Below are 19,128 nucleotides of genomic sequence, written 5' to 3'. Positions count from 1 at the left end.
GTATGACATAAAAAACTCACATTTGTTGAAAACCCAAACTCAGCAGGAAAGGTTCTGGAATTTTAGGAATTGATCAGAGTGATGGTGGAAAGAAAATACACATTTTCCAAAATTCCATTGTTAATTTCAAACCTTGAATTTTGTAGTTGGCAACAGACTGTAAAATCTCCCTGGAATGCAGGCTGTCTTTATTCATTCTGAGGGAAATACCTGGCAGATACCCTAAGTATGAATAATATTTCTCTCTGGATTTTGTTGTTTGTTTGAGACAGGGTCTTCCTATGTAGTCCAGGCTGGTTTGAAATCACTGTGTAGTCCAGGCTGTCTTTGAATTTGTGTTGATCTTCCTGCTTCTTAGACTCCCAAGTGCTGGGATTATCCATATGTACCATTTTGCCATGCCTGACTATCAGTTTGTTTTTAATATAAAAATGATGTCCTGTGAATGCCAGGCAGTTTACAATTCACGTTGTTTTCCTTGAGGTGCCGTTGGTTTTGAAATGCACAGGTTTTGTTTACACCTCCTATTTGTTCTTAGAGCTGTTTGATAAACGTGGACCAGTGCTTGAGATTTCAAATATGTAATGATTCCGTAAGTGAATTCTAAGGGAAACAAAGTCTGTCTTTCCCCCTCCTGCCAGCATGTGGTAGGGAGTTTATAAGGGCTACTCAGTCTGGAGCTACTGTAGTCTGAAGGCTACTCAGAGCTGTAGCCTTCACTCAAGCTCAAGGGTTTTCATCAGAGCTGCCCTTGCACCATCAGTACTGATAACACAGTTTAAAACTTAAGATGTTTAGTAAGATCTCCTTGTCCTAATTGGGTCTCCACTGTGGTTGTATCTCTTATTTTACCTGATTTTGTTGGGGTCTGAAAAACCAAAACATCCCAGGCAGCTACAAGAATCCAGCAAAGCAAGATCTTTATTTGAATTAGGCAGCAAAAACTGACAAGTCAGAGACAACAGTACAGACTCGGGAGCTTACTGTGTCCCCAAAGGCAAGCTGCATAGTAAGTATATTTAAAGAGTGAAACTATAAAGAGAAGTGGGGTATAGGTGGCTCATTCTGTCTATGTCATACACGCTCCCCTGAGTTACAAAAAGGAAGTTCTCACCCCTAGTGGTGTGCTTTGCATAGCAAAAAGGGGATGAGAGGTTAACTTAATAGTCATGGCTATCTGAAGCCTAGAGACTAAATTCAGATGTTGCTGTTGAACTTTCTTATCTCTGGTTTTATAATATTGTTAAGACAGAGATTTGATATATAGTCCACCAGGCTGATTGAGACAGGGTTTCTCTGTGTAGCCCTGGCTGTCCTGGAACTCACTCTGTAGTCCAGGCTAACTTTGAACTCAGAAATCCCCCTGCCTCTGCCTCCCAAGCATTGGGATTAAAGGTGTGCACTACCACCATCTGGCTGAAGTTGAATTTTTTTTTGAAGATTTATTTTATTTTTATGTATATGAGCACGTACTGTAGCTGTACAGATGATTGTGAGCCTTCATCTGACTGTTGGGAATTGAATTTAGGACCTCTGCTTGCTCTGGTCAACCCCGTTTGCTCAGGCCCAAAGATTTATTATTATAAATAAGTACACTGTAGCTGTCTTCAGACACACAAGAAGAAGGCATCAGATCTCATTACAGATGGTTGTGAGCCATCATGTGGTTGCAGGGACTTGAACTCAAGACCTCTGGAAGAGCAGTCAGTGCTCTTAACCACTGAGCCATCTCTCCAGCCCTACAAACAGTTTCTTAATGATTTTTTCTTCTGGCTGTTTGTTTGATTATTAAAACATATCTTTTTTTAGGCTGTGTGTCTAACAATAATATCTAGATATTTTAGCCTACTTTATGAACTGGTGTAAATATATTATGCAACTTTTTTGAACCTCACAACCTCCTGATAGTACCTCACAGGCAATACTGTCATTCCACAGCACAGGTGAGACTCACGCGAAAGTCCAGGTAAATAAGGGCAGAGCTGGGAATGATGGGAGTTTGGACCCAGAAGACACCCTCTTGGCCTTTACTTCATAGAATGTAAGAGGTAATGATGAGAGTGATTTTGTGAGAAATTGAAATGGCTTAGAGTAACCTTTGCCAGAATTGATTTTTTTTTCCTATTTTATGTGTGTTGATACACTAGTATCTGCCTAAGTGTAGTCAGTGGACAACTTGTAGGAGTCAGTTCTCTCCTTGCACTGAGTTGGATATCTTCAGACATGGCTGCAAGCACCTTAACTGCTGAGCCATCTCATGAGCCTTTGAATCTCACTCAGTGAGTGCAAGTCAGCATTCCTGTGGGGGAGGGGAGGCATGTGTGCATGTGGAGGTTACAAGTCAGCCTTTGGATGTCTCCCTCTGTCATTCTCCTTGTTTTTGATACAGGATCTCACTGAACAGGAAGCTATCTATGTTGACTGGCCAGGGAATCCCTAGAATCCCAGTGTCTCCATTTTCCAGTGCTGGAATTACCTTTTGATTGGGTGCTGGGGATCCAGTCTCAAGTCCTTGTGTTTGTGTGGCAGGTGCTTTACCTGCTAAGCCATCTCTTCAGCCTTGTTCCCCATCATCTTTTTTATTTTTTCAAAAGTGAAAATTAAAGAGACACTATGCCGGGCTTTGTGCTATATACTTTTAATCTCAGTACTTGGGGAAGGCAAGGAGGAGATTCCTACCAGTTCCAAGCCAGTCTGGTGTATAAAGTGAATTCCAGGCAAGAGAGAGAGAGAGGGAGAGAGGGGGAGAGAGAGAGAAAGAGGGGAGAGGAGGAGGGAGGGGAGAGGGAGCAGGAGAATGAGTATCAATAATATATTGTAAGAGCAAGTATTGTTTTATAAACCTAATGTTCTGGTTTTATATGTACATATGTATCCATACACTTGTATATGTTAACCAGGACGTGCTATAAATATGTCCCTCATTGAGAACCATAGATAACTTCCTGGCTCAGAGGGTGTAAAACAGACTCTATCATGTATGAAGAGGAATGGTGGATGTTAGAGAACATTTCGAGATGAACTTAATATCTAAGAACATCTGTAAAATTCACCTCTAATCTTCTTACCTCAAGAGCCTTTTTGAGTACATACGCGGACGCGCGCGCGCGCACACACACACACACACACACACACACACACACAGGTTTTGTTTTTTTTGTTTTTGTTTTTGTTTTTGGCCATTTTTCGTTGTAATTAGTGATTGTGTATCTCCTTTAGGAGATATTTATTTCCTATATCAAAATACAAAGATAGTCTCTTTCACTTCAAATTTTATTTTTTCTTTCAAATTACAAACTAAAGAAAACATTTGGGTTTGATTTATGTATAGTACAAGGTAGGATTAGATTTCATTTTTCTTCATAATTGTCCTAGTGCCATTTACTAAAGAATTGTTTCTTATTGCACATTAATGCACATTTGTCTCAAATCAAGTGTCTGCATACACATTGGGACCTAATTCTGGTTTCTAATCTCTTTCAATTTATTTATTCTTGCTCCAGTAGCTAATGATAACCTTGAACTTGGAATTGGCCTTTTGGGAAAGTATTATCAACTGAGCTGCACCTTTAGCCCCATATTTTCTTTTTGAAACTTGACGACAGTTTTATTGGAGTTAGATGGAAAAGTATCATAGGGCTGTCAAGTGAGCAGATCTCTGCAGCCCCCAGGAGGGAGCTGACCGAGATGAAGCGAGACCTAGAGGTGGTGCAAGCCAGTGGGTCAGCAGTGAGGTCTGTGGGCAGCTGCATGGGGAGGAGCTCTTCAGAGTGAGTGAGCATGCCCAGTTACAGCCAGGCTTAGGTTGTGGGCAGGCTCAGCAGTAAGTGCTGGTCAGTAACTGCCCATGTTCTCTCACGACCACTTCATATGACTTTTTATTTGGCGTAGACTCTCTGACAAGGCATCTCTCTCGTCAGAAAGGTCTGTGTTACTCTGTACTCTCTGCAGTTCTAGAAAAGTTTTAGAATGAGCTTTGCAAATCTCAAAAAATGATTTTTAAATTTTAATTAGCATTTTATTTAATCTAGAAATTGAATTAAAATTGAATATTATAGAATGAGAGTGCTTCATGAATGCTATGTTTCCATTTATATAGGTTATGTTTGCTTTATTATCATAATGTTTGCTTTAAATTTTAAAAATTATATTTAAAAATCTTAATCTTGGGCTGGTGAGATGTTTCAGTGGGTAAAGGCACTTGCGACCAAATCTGGTAGACATGACCTGAGTTTGAACCAGAGATCCACATGGTTAAAGGAGAAAACTAACTTCTGCAAGTTGTCCTGAAATGTCTGTAAGTTTCCCACATCTGTGAAATGCAGTCATTAGCATTAAAAATGCTAATGTAAGCCAGGCAATGGTGGCACCTGCCTTTAATCCCAGCACTTGGGAGACAGAGGCAGGCGGATTTCCGGATTTCCAAGTTCGAGGCCAGCCTGGTCTACAGAGTGAGTTCCAGGACAGCCAAGGCTATACAGAGAAACCCTGTCTTGAAAAACCAAAAGGGGAGGGGAGGGGAGAAATAGCAAACAGAAAAAATGCTAATGTAAGGAAACTGAGACTAATAAATTACCACTGACTCTCAAGTTTCAGCAATTGACCCTGTGATGTCCTTGATACTGAGAGAATATAAGTTAGCTTCACTTGGCATGCCTGTGAGTGGCCTTAATCATACTTTTCATTCTGGTATTTTCAATCAGAATCTTTATTTGATAACTCTCCCCTCTTCTCCCTCATCCCACTGATGCATCCCCTCCTCTGTGTATGAGTGTAGGCAGGATTGTGGCCACAGTATGCCCGTTGAACTCATAAGACAGCTTGCAGCAGTTGGTTCTCTCCTATCAAAGGCTCCAGGGATCAAATCGGGTCATCAGGCTGGCATGACAAGTGCTTTTACTCATGAGCCACTCTTTGGCCACCTCGTTCTAGGCAAAAGTGTCAAAAACACACACTGAAAAAATGGCAGTCTGTTCAATAAATTGTGTTGACAAAATGAGATATCATCTGTTGAAGAGTGAAAGCAGATCCATATCTCCTAGCCTGCATAGAATAGGTTCAAGGTGAATCAAAGCCCTTGATTTTAAAATTTTGCCTTTTTACTTAACAGACTATCTGGGTCTCTCTAAAGAAATAATTCCTAGTCTTTTTAAAAAATATATACCTACATAGTTCTCTATGGCTTATTCAGCCATTTTACTCTGGAGTATTGAGAATGCCTTCAGTATTTGCTCAAGGATTTGATTCTATAAGTGAATAACCTACCTGGATTCCAAAGGCTTCTGAAATCTATGACTTAATGCCTTTCATCAATTTTTGAAAATTCTTACCCAGGTAGTGTCCCCAGCAATGAACAGTGCAACTTGAAATTGCCAGCCACGATCCCTGAGTGGGGCGTATTCTTTAGGAACCTCCACTAAGTGAAGTCAAGATCTTCCTTCAAGTCTCAGAAAGGAAGTCAGTCAGCAGGAAGCAAGACTGTGGTTTATTACAAATAGGCAGCATGGGTGTGTGTGTGGGGGGGTTTGTGTGTGTGTGGTATGTGTGTGTGATGTGTGTGTGATGTGTGTGTGTGTGTGTGTGTGTGTGGTATGTGCATGGTATATGTGTGTGTATGTGTGCACGAGTGCATGCGTGTGTGGTTTGTGTGTGTGGTATATGTGAGTGTGTGTGTGCATGTGTGTGTGTGTGTGTGTGTGTGTGTGTGTGTGTGTTTGGAGGGTACCACACAAACTCAAGAGGAAACTCTGACTTCTTGAGAGAAATGAAGTTTCTTAGCAGCAACTGTGTGCATGACTTTTGTGGGTTTTGAGCTATAGCTATGTTTAAAAGATTAAACTGTTTGGTATATTTTTATCTATGGTAAAGGAAAGCATGTAAAGTGATTTATGAGGTGCATTTCAGGGGGTTACAGATGAGGTGTGCTGATTATAGAGAAGTGTAGGTCAAGTAAGGTCAGAGATTCTTATGACATGTGGGTCATAGGCGATAAGACATCTTGAGTGTCAGCATGGTTCGTAATTGTGGTAAGATTTCATCAGAAAAACTTATTCAATATGTAGTTACTAAGAGTCATGACGTGTGTTTTGACTGTAAACATGTTTCATAATCTTGTTCATGAGATTTTTCTTAGCAAATAGGGGTATCCTGTCCTTTGCAGGTGCTGTCAAAAATGTTTGACATTCAGTCACCTGGGAATGCACCCAAGACCGCAGGGAATGATGGGCTCCTTCCTTTCCCATGCCCCTGTTTTATTTCTCTTTTTCTCTTTCCTCATTGGGCTTTCAGATCTGTTCTCTGTCTCCCCTGGTATTATAGTTCTTAATTTAAAATGTATTATAATTTGAGATTTCATATTTGGTTATTTGAAAAATAAAATGAGGAGCCAAATAGATGGTTCAGCATTTCCTGAATGTAGTCCCTAGAATACAGAAAAGGCAGAGCAACTGACTACAAAATTGTCCTCTGACCTCCTTGCTGGTCATAAAATAATGCAATAATAAATAAATGAAATTTAAAAATACCGCTTGGTTACTTATAAACTAATCTAGAGTTCCTGTTAGTCTTGGTGTTCAATTATGTGTGGCTTCATCTGCAGAAGCACCTCCATATGTATATTTGATTTACATGTGTGCTGGACTATATTTGAAAAATTGTTTATAGAAATAGAAGTCAGTACCAGGCGGTGATGGCACACACCTTTAATCCCAGCACTCAGGAGGCAGAGACAGGCGGATCTCTGAGTTCAATGCCAGCCTGGTCTACAGAGTGAGTTCCAGAACAGCCAGGGCTACACAGAGGAACTCTGTCCCAGAAAAGGAGGCAAGGAAGGAAGGAAAGAAGGAAGGAAGGAAACAAAGAAAGAAAAAGTCAGCAACTGAGGGGCCAGAGAGAGCAACCATCCATAATGAGATCTGACGTCCTCTTCTGGAGGGTCTGAAGACAACTATAGTGTACTTACATATAATAATAAATAAATAAATCTTTTAAAAGAAAAAGTCTGCAACCTAGGAGATCTTTCACCCCCTTTGCTAGGCAGAGTCCCTAATTAATATAGGGTGTTCTTCTGGGCCTACACAGATGACCAAACAGTTGTTTTAATTTTGATTTATCCTTAGTTCCACAATGAAGCCATTTTGGAATGCTAGTCAAGACTTAGCCTAATTTACTAAAGTCCCCTTTGCTAATGCAGTGGTTCTCAACCGTCCTAATACTGTGATCCTTTAATACTCATGTGGTATCGCCCAGCCATAAAATTATTTTCGTTGCTACTTTATAACTGTAATTTTGCTATTGTTATGAATTGTTTTCTACTGGTCTTAGGAGACCTCTGTAAGTCTCCCCAAAGAGTCACATCCCACAGGTTGAGAGCCACTGTGCTAGTGGGCCCTGCCCTTCAACTTTTCTCTTTAAAAGACTTTTAGGTTCAGTCTCAAATTAGGCCAGAAAATAGAGTTCCCAAATACCCTTGGCACACATACCAACAGATCCTAAGTGCGTCATCTAGTACACAACTCCTCCTTAGGAATTTATAACACAGCCAGACATAGAACATCCCTAAATGCTAAGCCTCTCCTCCAGATGTTTGCCCTTTACAAGATACTGACTAGTAATTCTTTACTACTTTGGTTTATGGTAACTGTCTTCTCTGTCCTTTCTCTTTTCTTTTTTTTTTTTAAACAAAGTTGGTAGTATCAAATAGTCTTTTTATTTTTATTTTTAAAGGTTATTCATTATATGTGAGTACACTCCAGAAGAGGGCGTCAGATCTCATTACGGATGGTTGTGAGCCACCATGTAGTTGCTGGGATTTGAACTCAGGACCTTCAGAAGAGCAGTCAGTGCTCTTAACCACTGAGCCATCTCTCCAGCCCTCTTTTCTTTTCTCTTTCTTTCCTTCCTTCCTTCCTTCTTTCCTTCCTACCTTCCTTCCTTCCTTTCTGTTCTTTTTTATTTTGTTTTTTTTTTTTTTTTTTTTTTTTTTTTGAGACAGGGTTTCTCTGTGTAGCCCTGGCTGTCCTGAAACTCACTCTGTAGGTCAGAGTGGCCTCAAACTCAGAGATCCACCTGCCTCTGCCTCCTGAATGCTGGGATTAAGGTGTGTGCCACCACCACCGTCTGTCTGTCTGTATGTCCTTCCTTCCTTGCTTTCTTGCTTCTTTCCTTCCCTCCCTCCTTCCCTCCTTCCCTCCTTCCTTCTTTTCTTTTTTTTAAGTTTATCTAAGTTAAATTCCTTTTTTAACTGATACATAAAAACTTAAGACACTGCATATGCCTTGATGCTTAGTACCTACCAACCTGCCCTTTCTCCATCTTCCCTCCTCCTCTTCAACTCTGTGCGTCCTCTCACAACTGCACCCTACCATCAACCTCTGACTTCCACTGTTGGGAGAATACAAGGGAGATCGTATAGTGCTTATGTGTCCATGCCTGACTTACTTCATGCATTCCACCTATGCTGCTACAAATAATGATTTTGATTTTTATTTTTGTTTCTGACTGAATGGTATTCATCTTTGTGGAATATATGTGTATATGTTTCAGATTTTAAAACCCCTTCATCTGCTAATGAAGCAATTAAAAAATAATCAGTCCAGCTTTTTTGGTTGCTCCCCATGAGAATGTTGGTCTGAGGCATAAGTAATCTACCTATTAGACATACTTATTCCTTTTGTTCTAATTGTTGAGTATTTTGTAATTCTGCCTACATATTGAATCTGGGTAAGAAACCAGATGATTCCTTAAAATGAGTGTGTAAATGACACATTGACCTCTGATGTTTCATTCTAGCTCGAGATGCAGATGAGCGAGAGAAGTGGATCCATGCCTTAGAAGAAACCATTCTTCGCCATACTCTTCAGCTTCAAGTAAGGGGCTTTACGTGGGGTTTGTGGTTTTTTCTTTTGTGGGGGAGGGGGTTATTTTTTAAATAACTGGTGTAATACAATGGGAATTCTTAATTCTGAGTTGATTATTCTTGCCTTTTAGTGTTACAGGCATTTTTTTTTCTGTTTTCTGTAAAGCAAAATATTGATTTTTTTTTCTTTAAAAAAAAAAAAAGGAATGAAGACAGTGTAAGGCAGTTTTGTTAAAATGTGCCAGAATAATTTTTAAATATTTTGTATCAATATTGAACTATCAATAAAATCAGATTATAAAGTTAGACATAATAATTAATAAGTACTGAGAGTTTACCTCATTTTATTGTTAATAGAATCTGGCTATTACCATGTACACGTGGTTAATCCTGATTATGAAAAAAGTAAAAGTGGACTCACCACAAAATGGGCCAAAAAAACCCAAAAAATGCAACGAGGTATGAAGTTTGTGCTTAGCTGACCTCAGACTTCCATCTGTTTGTGGATTCTGTTTACTCTGAGTAGAGCTTATGTTTCAGGTGGGTCTTCCCTTCGTGGCAGTGAGGCTAGTGGCAGTGGTTTTCAGCCTCATGTTGTAGGAAGTCTAGGTCCATAGTCAGTAACAGTGACACGTACAGTGGGTGATGGTGACAGCATTCAGGAGGCCGAGCCAGCAGCCATCACTGAGAGTTTAAGGCCAGCCTGGGCTACAGTCTGAGATTCTGTCTTAAAAAAATTAATAGAGTGCTTTCACTTTAACTGTGGTTATGTGTCTGATGGTAGCCACTCAGAACTTCTTAGTCATGGAACTGAGATGTACTGGAGAAACACATTGCTAATAGGATAGAAGATGTCTCCACCCAACCCCTGCTTTAGTGGCTTCGGAATAGGAAAGAGACCAGGGTGAGTAACAGAAGCAGCACATGCCTCTGTAGCATAGAGAAAATGCTTGCTTCTGCCTAGCTGCTCAGGAGCTTGTGGCGGTTAGAGGATTTTGTTTTATTTTTAGGCTTGAATTGTAGAATTGTGGCCCCCCTTCTTTTTACTCTTTCTTACACCAGAAATTGCCTTGACTTGGTAAGGGTCATCTCAGGTCTTACTACTACATGCTGAGAGTTCAAGCAGGGGCTTAGAAAATACCATTTGATGATGTGGTTAGTAAGGGAAGAAGACAATGAATATGGAGTTGAGGGGTTTGTAGATTACTTTGCCGTATAATTTTTAAAAGCAGTTTCATGATTATTATCAGTTTCCTTTTAGTTTAGGTAGTTCCATAAATAATACTGCATACTTTGGACAGGCTTGTGGTCCAATCAGAAGATAGCTGTTTTACATTTAATTGTGTTGAATGTGACAGACAAGATTTCCGGCTTGCCTGGCTAAACTGATATTCAAGTGTCTGGTGTGTGTTCATCCTTAGAGCCCCTGCTTGTAGGACCCAGGCAAACCCATGGAGTGCTTTTACTTGCTCACTTTCCTTAACACACCTTAAAGCTTTCTGGCTTCTACATTCTTCTGAGTGATGCTCTTCCCCGACACCCAATGCCATTTGCCCTTGTTCACAGCTTAGCTCAGAACTGACCTCTTTGGTAGAGCAGATGAGGACAAGCCCAAGGACCTTCCTGTGCTTAGCCATTGCACAATTCACAAGTTTTTTGGCAGGCTGGTGGCAGGATCTTGTTGTTTTGGCCTTGAACTCAAGATCCTCCTGCCTCTATTTCCTGAGTGCTGTGCTTCTGCTCTCTTAAAAGCGGACGGAACTTCCGTTGCTAGGTAACTCCTTACGTTCAGGTACCAACTTTGACCCAATGTTAAAGATCAGAAGTAGAGTTTGGTAAGAAGAAAGCTTACATGTTTTGGGGACAGCAGAAAGGAAAAGATACTTTTAACACATTTTAGGTTTTGATAGCTTTGGCATATTAAGAACAGATATAATATGGTAGTTCTTTGAGAGAGGATAGATCATTTAGAAATATGAAGTGGGTGTTCCTTTGAGTGGACAGGACTGTCTTCGCATGGCGGTGGGGTGTGGTGAAGAGCTTCACTCTGGAGCTGGAATGTCTGGTCTGCAGCCCCGTGCAGTGGCTTAGCATTTGTGCGTTAACATTGACCTCTCTTGACTGAATTCTGATGAGGACCATGGCAATGCCTCTTCCTTAGCGTCATTGTGATAGTTACATGAGTCCAGTGCAAACTGGAACTGCATCTTGCTGTTGGTATAACTGCTTAACTCTCAGCTGCCATTCATTCTTTCCCCTGTGCCTGGAAGTCAGCTAGTGCTCAACAACTGTGAGTTACTTGGAGAAATGACTGAGGTGATTCGCAAGTGGGTGACATTCCTTTCCCCTGTTAGTTGTTGAGTACTTGGAGGCCGTAACTGCACTGTCAGGCACTGAGATAGGCTCTTTTGGATGGGCCTGGGGTAGAGATTCAGCAGCCTGTGTTCATTAGAATCTATATCAGTATGTATTCTTTTGCTGGCTTTTTCTCTTTTATCAGTCTGCTTTGGTTACATAAATTCTATTAATTACCTATTTTTGTCCCTATAGCTAAGGATATAAGCTTATGAGCCTCTTCCTCATCCCTCGTGGCACGTGCTCCCTTTTCTGTTGGACTGTGTTCCTACATTGATTAGTCAACACCATTGCTCTGTCCTGGTTCCTAAGACCTGCACCACCTCAAATGTCAGAATGCTTTCTTGGCCCCATCCCCTTCTCCTATCTTTTTTCCTCCAAACTTCTCTTCTTCATGTTGGTCTGGGCCTTACAATCCATTTTTCCCCAGCCATTTTAGTGTCTTTCCAGTTTTGTTTACCTCCTTTCCCAGTGTAGACCTCATGGCCTGCCTCTTTAGCATTCCTTTTCCCAACACCATTAGAATTTGTCTCCAGACAGTTTGTATTGTGCATTTATTATTCTGTTCTCCATTCCTGATGCCACCATTGTCTCTTTCCTTTGCTTTTAGTGTCTGTTATAGGAAGTCAAAAAGTGAGGTGGCTGCATCTATCCCAATTTTAATTATCCTCTATCTCTAATGGGATATCTACCACTATTTATAAGTCCTCCCTCCCTCCTTCTCTCCCTTCCCCTCTCCCTTCTTTCAAAAATAAAAAAAAGGAGGATCATGTAGCCCAGGCTAGCTCATGTTATAGCTGAGCATGACTTAGAGCTTGACTTTCCTGCCTCCATCTTCCAAGTGCTGAGATTACAGGTTTGATCATCTTGCCAGACAGGCATTCCACCAATTGACATGTGTTTCCAGCTCTAGCAGTTTGAATGACTTCTTGCTGATTTCCAGTTGAATCTCCCACAATCAGATCTTTTCATTAGGTTTAGAATCCAATAAAAACCTGTTCTCAGGCTGACATTATGGCACACGCCTTTAATCCCAGCTCTTGGAAAGCAGAGGCAAGTGGATCTTGATTGGTCTATATAGTAAGTTCCAGTCCAGTCAGAATTGCATAGAGGTAACTAACAGACCCTGCCCCCCACAAAATAACTGTTCTCCTCTTCACATAGAAAGATGTTTCTTCTTCAATGATTCTTTTTTTAAAACTTTTTGATTCTTTGTGAATTTCATGTCATTCACCCCAATCCCACTCATCTCCCGATCCCTTCGTATCTACCCTTGCAACCTCCCCCCACAAAAGAAAGGGGAAAGAAAAGAACAACTACAAAATCTCATAGTGGGAGCTGTAGTGTGTCCCACAGTATACCCTTTTGTCCACACATCTGTACTTACAAATGTTCATTACAGTGAGTCATAGGTCTAGGCTGAGGTATCTGGCTTCAGCTACACTATCAATACTGGATCCTCACAGGGACACCTCTCAGATATCCTGTAGTTTTGCTGTGTCGTGGAGATCCTGCATGGATCTGCAAGATCTGCCCCTTCATGTGCTCCAGCAGTTCCTAGGTGGGTTAGATGCTGGGGTGGGTTAATTCATAGCTCTGGATCTGGGGCTGTGTGGTAGCTGAGTTGGTCAGCCTGCCAGCTCTCCTGAACCCACACCCCCAGGGCTTGCTCTCCAGTGCTGCCCTGGCTGGCTTTCCTAATGCTGCAGCCAGCAGGGTAAAGGTAGACCCAGCTCTCCAGCTCTCAGGACCTCAGGGCTGGCTCACCTGTTCCTGTGTCACCAGGGCCAGCTCTATTATGCTGCATCTAGTGAGAGGCAGGGGTAAGGAGACAAGGGGCAAGGGACATCTTTCCCTGGCCAGTGGCTCATCTGCTTGTTTCATTCATTCTTGAGATTTAACTTTTTTCTCTGCCTTACATATTTCATAGGAAAAGTATTTTTTTTTCCCTTCTCAAGGATCAGTGGCCTTGATTTCTTTGAGACTATGGCGTCCTTCCTCTACTCTGTAGCTGCCTCTGCCATTTTCATAAATTCAGCTAAACTCTGTAGGTGATTCTTACCTCCTGTCTTCATAAAGCTTCCAGCCCCCTCTGCCGTAGGAATCTCCTAGAATTCCCTCAGCATGGCTAAGACTGAGCCTTATCCCCTTCTTTCTCAAGCCCTCGTCTTGAAGCCTCTCTTGTCCCTCATGATGCTGGTCCTGTTCTAGAATCATGGCCTGTGAAAGCAAGGTCGTGACCTGCTAGAGCCAGCAGGCTACTTCTCCCAGAGCTGGCACCGCTCCCTCACTGGGTGTCTGCAGTCAACGCCCAGGTTAGGGCTTTGCTGTATCTCAACAGCTGTTTCCTGAACTATCCCAACCAATTTAGTTTCATTTGCATCATTTAAGTGAGCAACCATCATTGATGATCTCCGAGGCATTAATACGTGAGAAAAAGCCCTTTAGAGCAGTGGTTTTAGGGATCGAATGACCCCTTCACAGGGGTCACTCAAGACCACTGTAAAACAAAGATATTTATATCATATGAACTGGCAACAAAAATGATTTTATGGTTGGGGTCACCATAACATGAGGAACTGTATTGAAGGGTGTTAGGAAGGTTGAGAGGCACTGGCCTAGAGAGCTGCACATACTTGTAGGATAAAGTTAAACTTAATAGGAGATTTGAGGCTCTCTTTATTGGAGTTCAGTTTACCTTACATTTCCTGCTCTATTTGCATCTGACTCTCCGCACAAGTCCTTATAGTTCCATGCTTTGCTTTGTACTGGTCTCCTTTCTTTACCACCTCCCACATCTCCCTCCCCCTGTCTGCTTAGATGCTTTTAGTCATCCACAGCCCAGCACAGCGTGGCCCTATCCTTCTGTTCTTTTGCTGTCATTATAGTAAAAGGGAATCTCTCTCCGAGCCTCTGCTGTGCTTTCACCTCTTGTAGCTCTAGAGCACTCGGCTGTGTAATCCTAGCAGGGAACAGTGGAACACTAGTTTTTGCTAGGAGCAGTTTGGGCTTCACGTACATCCCTCTCTTACTCATACATCTCCCTCTTAACATTATGAAGCTCATGAGACGAGAGAGAAAGCCCATTTTACTGATAATGTGCTCATGGTACATAGGCAGAAGCCCAGCTTTGTCTAAGCTTTCATGTGTGGTTCGGGAAATGGGTAAGCAGAAGTTCTTTAGATCATGACTTGGGGACTGGCTCTGCCATTCTCCTAGCTGTGAAATCTATGGTGATGTAATAATTGCTTTTCAACCCCAGTTTTTTGTTTGTTTGTTTGTTTTGTTTTGTTTTGTTTTGTTTGAGGGGGCAGAATTTGAGACAAGGTTTTTTTCTATGTAGGCTTGGTTGCCCTGTAATTCACTATGTAGACCAGGTCTACAAACTTACTGAGATCTGTCTGCCTCTGTCTCCTTATTACTGGGATTAAAGGTGTGTGCCACTACACCTGGCTTCAGGGTTAGTTTCTTCATCTTTAAAATAGTTATAGCACGTCAGCAAAGCGTCTGTGTCGTGGCAATTCCACGTCTCTAGCCTGTGGGGCCTGGACACAGAGGAGTGGCGCTCAACAAATACAGTTCCCTCCTTCTTGTTTTCCATTCCAGCTGTCATTTCATCTAAATCTTTCTTCATCTTTAGTCTCTTCATTCTTTTTCTGGGTTGCCTGGTTCCTTTGTATCATCAAATTGTAGTTAGAGCAGTCTGCAGGTAGGAAGCACAACTGAAAATCTGAGCATTTAAATCCTGAGACGCTGGATTTTCTACTGCTGTTGTCTGTTAACCTGCAGCTCTTCTCTCTCTCTCTCATTCTTCCTTTCCTTTCTTCTAGCCTCTCCCCCTTTCTCTTTCTCACACCTCTCTTGGATTGTCCTTTGTTAACTGTGTTCTCTGACATTTCCACGCACAGTTGCTCTTGTCCCCGCTGCTGTCCGTGCCTTCTCCCTGCAGACTCCCTTGCCATACTCAGGGCTTTATTTTCTGTTTTGTGATTCACTGTCCCCTTTGTAAAGCCTTTATTGATGCTAAGTTAGGAAGCTCCTTGGAATGGGCCAGGGCCACTGAATTCTTTAACTCCCTCTTCTCAGCCCGTGAGGCTTACCTGGCTGCTGTACAGGTATAAAAAGCAGTTTTACAAACTTGAGTAAGTTCGGGCTCAAATTTTAGAAAAAATTCTGCAGGCTCCAAAAGATAGAATATGAGTTTCATGCAGTTACATTACTTAGTAAAGGCAAGTATAAAGCAAAAAGTAAATGTCCCAGATTTAAATTTTTATAAAAACATTCAAAAAGAACTTGAAAATTAAGTGCAAATATAACACAAAGCAACAGAATCTAAGATTCACTTAAGCTGACCCCGGGGACATTTGCCTATACCTCTAGCATTCAGGAGGTAAGGCAAGGATTGCTGCAAGTTAGAGCCAACCTGGGCTGGTGCATTCCAGGCCAGCCAAGAGTGAAAAAACCCTGTCTCAGAAAGAAAAATTAAAAATCAAGCAATTAATACAACTCGTTGAACCATTTTACAAGGCTATTTACAATGTAGAAGGCAGGCATGATAACCACTGTAGTATGGAAACCTGGACTGTCACTGAGATAACTATTGACTATTAGGGTGTAAGTACTCTGTAAATCTGACCACATGTGCATTTCAGTGTAGAGTATGTCAACTTAGTCATTCCAGTCACTTCTCCCTGTTCTAACTGCTGGGGAAGTTTCTTTTATATGACACTTGCCATGAGGTCATTTGACCTTTACGTGATATGTCATGATGTGGCCAAGTACAAGTGCTGGCCTCATTGTAGACACAAATGTAGGCAACAGCATGCCTTGAAAGCCTTGCTTTAATGTTGCTACTAAGCTGATTTGACAGAAGATCATGGGGCTGGGAAGATGGCTCAGGGGTCAGAGCACTTCCTGTGCAAGTGTGAGGACCTGAGTTTAAATCCCCAGCACCCACATAAAGAAAATGCTGCTCATAGCCCTGCACACCTGTAACTTCAGTGTTGTTGGGGTCCTGAGACAGAAAGGTCCCTGGGGTTGCTGTCCAACGAACAGCCCAGTTCAGTTCAGTGAGCGACTGTCTTGAGAACTAAGGTTTATAATAATAGAACATACTTCTTGGCATGCATGTGAAATGCATGTGAAAACATGGGTATGTGTAACATACACACACATGCACACAAATATACACATACAGTCATACACACAGTCACATACATACATACACATCACTTTTTAAATAGGTGATTATGCATTGTTGTAGAGACTGCTTTTGAGCTCAGTTTGAAAATTCTCAGGCAGCTGTTTAAGCGTAGACCTTTATATTTTTTTAAGTCTGTGCTACAATTGAGTTGGTATAGTCTGGAGAGTTGTCAGTACATAAAGGTACTTACCATGCAAGCCTGGTGACCCAAGTTCAATGCCCAGAACCCATATAAAGGTGAATGGAGAGACCCTAAGTTCCCAGAGTTGGTCTTTGACCTCCACATATGCACTGCAACACAGCATTACATATTGTGTGCATACATTTGCAAGTATGCATTATGCACACTCACAATAATACTAAATAAATTTAAAAATTTTTTGTATAGCAAATAGCTTCTGTGATTATAAGGAACAAGAAATGGTGCTTTACAGAGACTGAAGGAAGGGCAAGCCAGCCTAAATATAGCTATCTCCTGAAAGGCTCTGACAGTACCCGACTAATACAGAAGTAGAGGCTCACAGCCATCCATTGAACTGAGTACAGGGTCCCCAATGAAGTAATTAGAGAAAGGACCAATGGAGCTGAAGGGTTTGCAGCCCCTTAGGAGGAACAACAATATGAACTAACTAGTACCCTCAGAGCTCCCAGGGACTCAACCACCAACCAAGGAGTACACATGGTGAGACTGATTGCTCTGGCAGCATGTGTATAGTAGAAGATTGCAAAGTCAATGGGAGGAGAGGCTCTTGGCCCTGTGAAGGTTCTGTGCCCCAGTGTAGGGGAATGCCAGGGCCAATAGAGAGGGTGGAGTAGCAAGCAGGGGGAAGGGGAGTCAACAGGGGTTTGTTCTTGTTGTTTTTTGGTGGTTTTTTTTTCTTTTGGAGGGGGAACTGGGAAAGGAGAAATCATATGACATGTAAATAAAGAAAATATCTAATATTAAAAAAAAGAAATGGTGCTTTAACTGTTCTTAAATATACAATTTGTGTGTACTGTACCTTATAGGTCAATAACAATAGAATTTCCTCTCTGATGTTCTACAGTTTTATAAATTACCCCAGTAAAGGATAGTTTTGTCAATTTGACACAAACTAGCATCACCTGGAAGGGAGTCTCAAAGAGTGATGGTATTCTAGTGGCTTGGACATGTTTTGGAAGGACTGTTTTAATTAAGTTAACTGATGTGAAAAAACTTAGCTCACTGTGGACAGCAGGATTCCCTAGGTGCAGGAAGTCTTGAACTCTGTATAAGTGGGAAAATATCAGGCTGAGCACAAGCCAGGAAGCCAGAGAGCTCTTGCTGCTCTTGACTGTGGGCGTGATAGCTGTTTGAATTCAGTTGCTGCTTTAACTTCCCCATAATGATAGACCGTAACCTGGAAATATAAGCCAAAACAAACTCCATTTCCCCCTGTGGTGCTTTTTGTCAGGGTATTTTATCACAGCAACAGAAATGAAATTAGAGTACCCCTTTTGTGTGTTGATCTCAAACTCCTAGAAAGAAAGTCGAGAACAGCTTTTGTAAGAGTGTGGCTGAGTGGATAGGGAGGTTTGGTGGCTTGTAAACCCAGAAGTTCATTTAACCTGTGAGTTAAGCATCAGCATGCAAAAATGAGATGTGGTAACAGTTTTTATCAAGGCTGGAAAATACGGAGTCCATGTGAAACCTTTCTAGTAATGACATACCGAAGTATGATCATGCCACAGCTGCCAAGCTTGTAGATGAACACAGACTTAAGTTTTTAGGTGCATTTAGGAAAATGGCTGAGAAGTTAGTCTTTCAGCAGTTTTCAGGTGCCTTGATTTTTACCCCTTGACTTTCATGTCTAAGTCAGATTATAGAAATCTTTTACTTAAAAGTTGTTTGATTACATTTATTTATTTAATTGGGGGAATATGTTCTCTCCACCACCCTCCCCCTTCCCCCTGTGGGGTGGGTTGTATAGGTCATAAGACAACTTGTAGGAGTCATTTCTCTCCTACCATGTGGGTTTTGGGATCAAACTTAGGTTGTCAGGCTCTGTATAGCAGGAACAAGCAAAAGAAATTTATTCTAAATACTACCATTTTGTTTTCAGACTCCATTTGATTAAATGGGAGGGAGAACTTAGGAAGAAACTAACTTCAAAGTCCCAGGCTCTAGAGGAGCTGGAGACTTCCCAATACCTGAACAGCTTCCATTATAAGGAAGCAGTTATCCAAGTCCAGACATCTCAGAAACAGTTTATAAGGAAACAGTGGTCTGAGTCCAGACATCTCAAGGACAACTTCTCCATCTTTCCGGCAGAGTCAAACTAAGTTCAAGTTCCCAGGCCCAAGAACCTACTCCTATCCTGATGGATGGAAATTTCTTTGCTCAACCCCTTAATGTCAAAATATGACTGCACAAAGCTAGAACCCACCCTACTCCCCCTCGCTTTATGGTTTCACCCTCTAAATATACTGTGCAATGTCCCTTCAAGGTCACAGTTCAGCTCCCAAGCCTGTTCTGCAGCCCTGATTGATCAGTAGTGGCTTGATAACAATACATTTTATCATCTGCATTTACCTGATGTTTGAATTATGTTGGATTTAAGTGGACCCCACAACATTTGGTACGTTGGCCAGGAATCCAATCACTCTAGCCAGGTCCCTTGTTTGTAATCATCTGCATTGAGCGATTTCATTTTGAAGCTTAAAACCTCCAGAGGTAAGCCTGGTTTTTTTTTTT

General features: G+C 41.6%; 1 protein-coding gene across 9 annotated transcripts in view; it reads left to right on the top strand.

The window, feature by feature from the left end:
* Positions 1 to 19,128, top strand: part of Osbpl9 (oxysterol binding protein like 9) — a 137,728-nt gene that overhangs the window by 55,927 nt on the left and 62,673 nt on the right. For 8 of the 9 annotated variants that reach the window (XM_031378157.1, XM_031378155.1, XM_031378156.1 and 5 more), the window contains exon 4: positions 8,791 to 8,867. In XM_031378157.1, coding sequence (XP_031234017.1) covers positions 8,791 to 8,867 — 77 coding nt within the window. Of the gene's footprint in view, positions 1 to 8,790; positions 8,868 to 9,494; positions 9,762 to 19,128 lie in introns of those variants that run through there. The other variant, XM_031378161.1, reaches the window with a different exon arrangement.

This window comes from Mastomys coucha, unplaced genomic scaffold (assembly GCF_008632895.1).
Source record: "Mastomys coucha isolate ucsf_1 unplaced genomic scaffold, UCSF_Mcou_1 pScaffold18, whole genome shotgun sequence".
Taxonomy (NCBI): Eukaryota; Metazoa; Chordata; class Mammalia; order Rodentia; family Muridae; genus Mastomys; species Mastomys coucha.
Note: the sequence above shows the minus strand (reverse complement) of the source record. Positions and strands in the feature narration are given on the sequence as shown.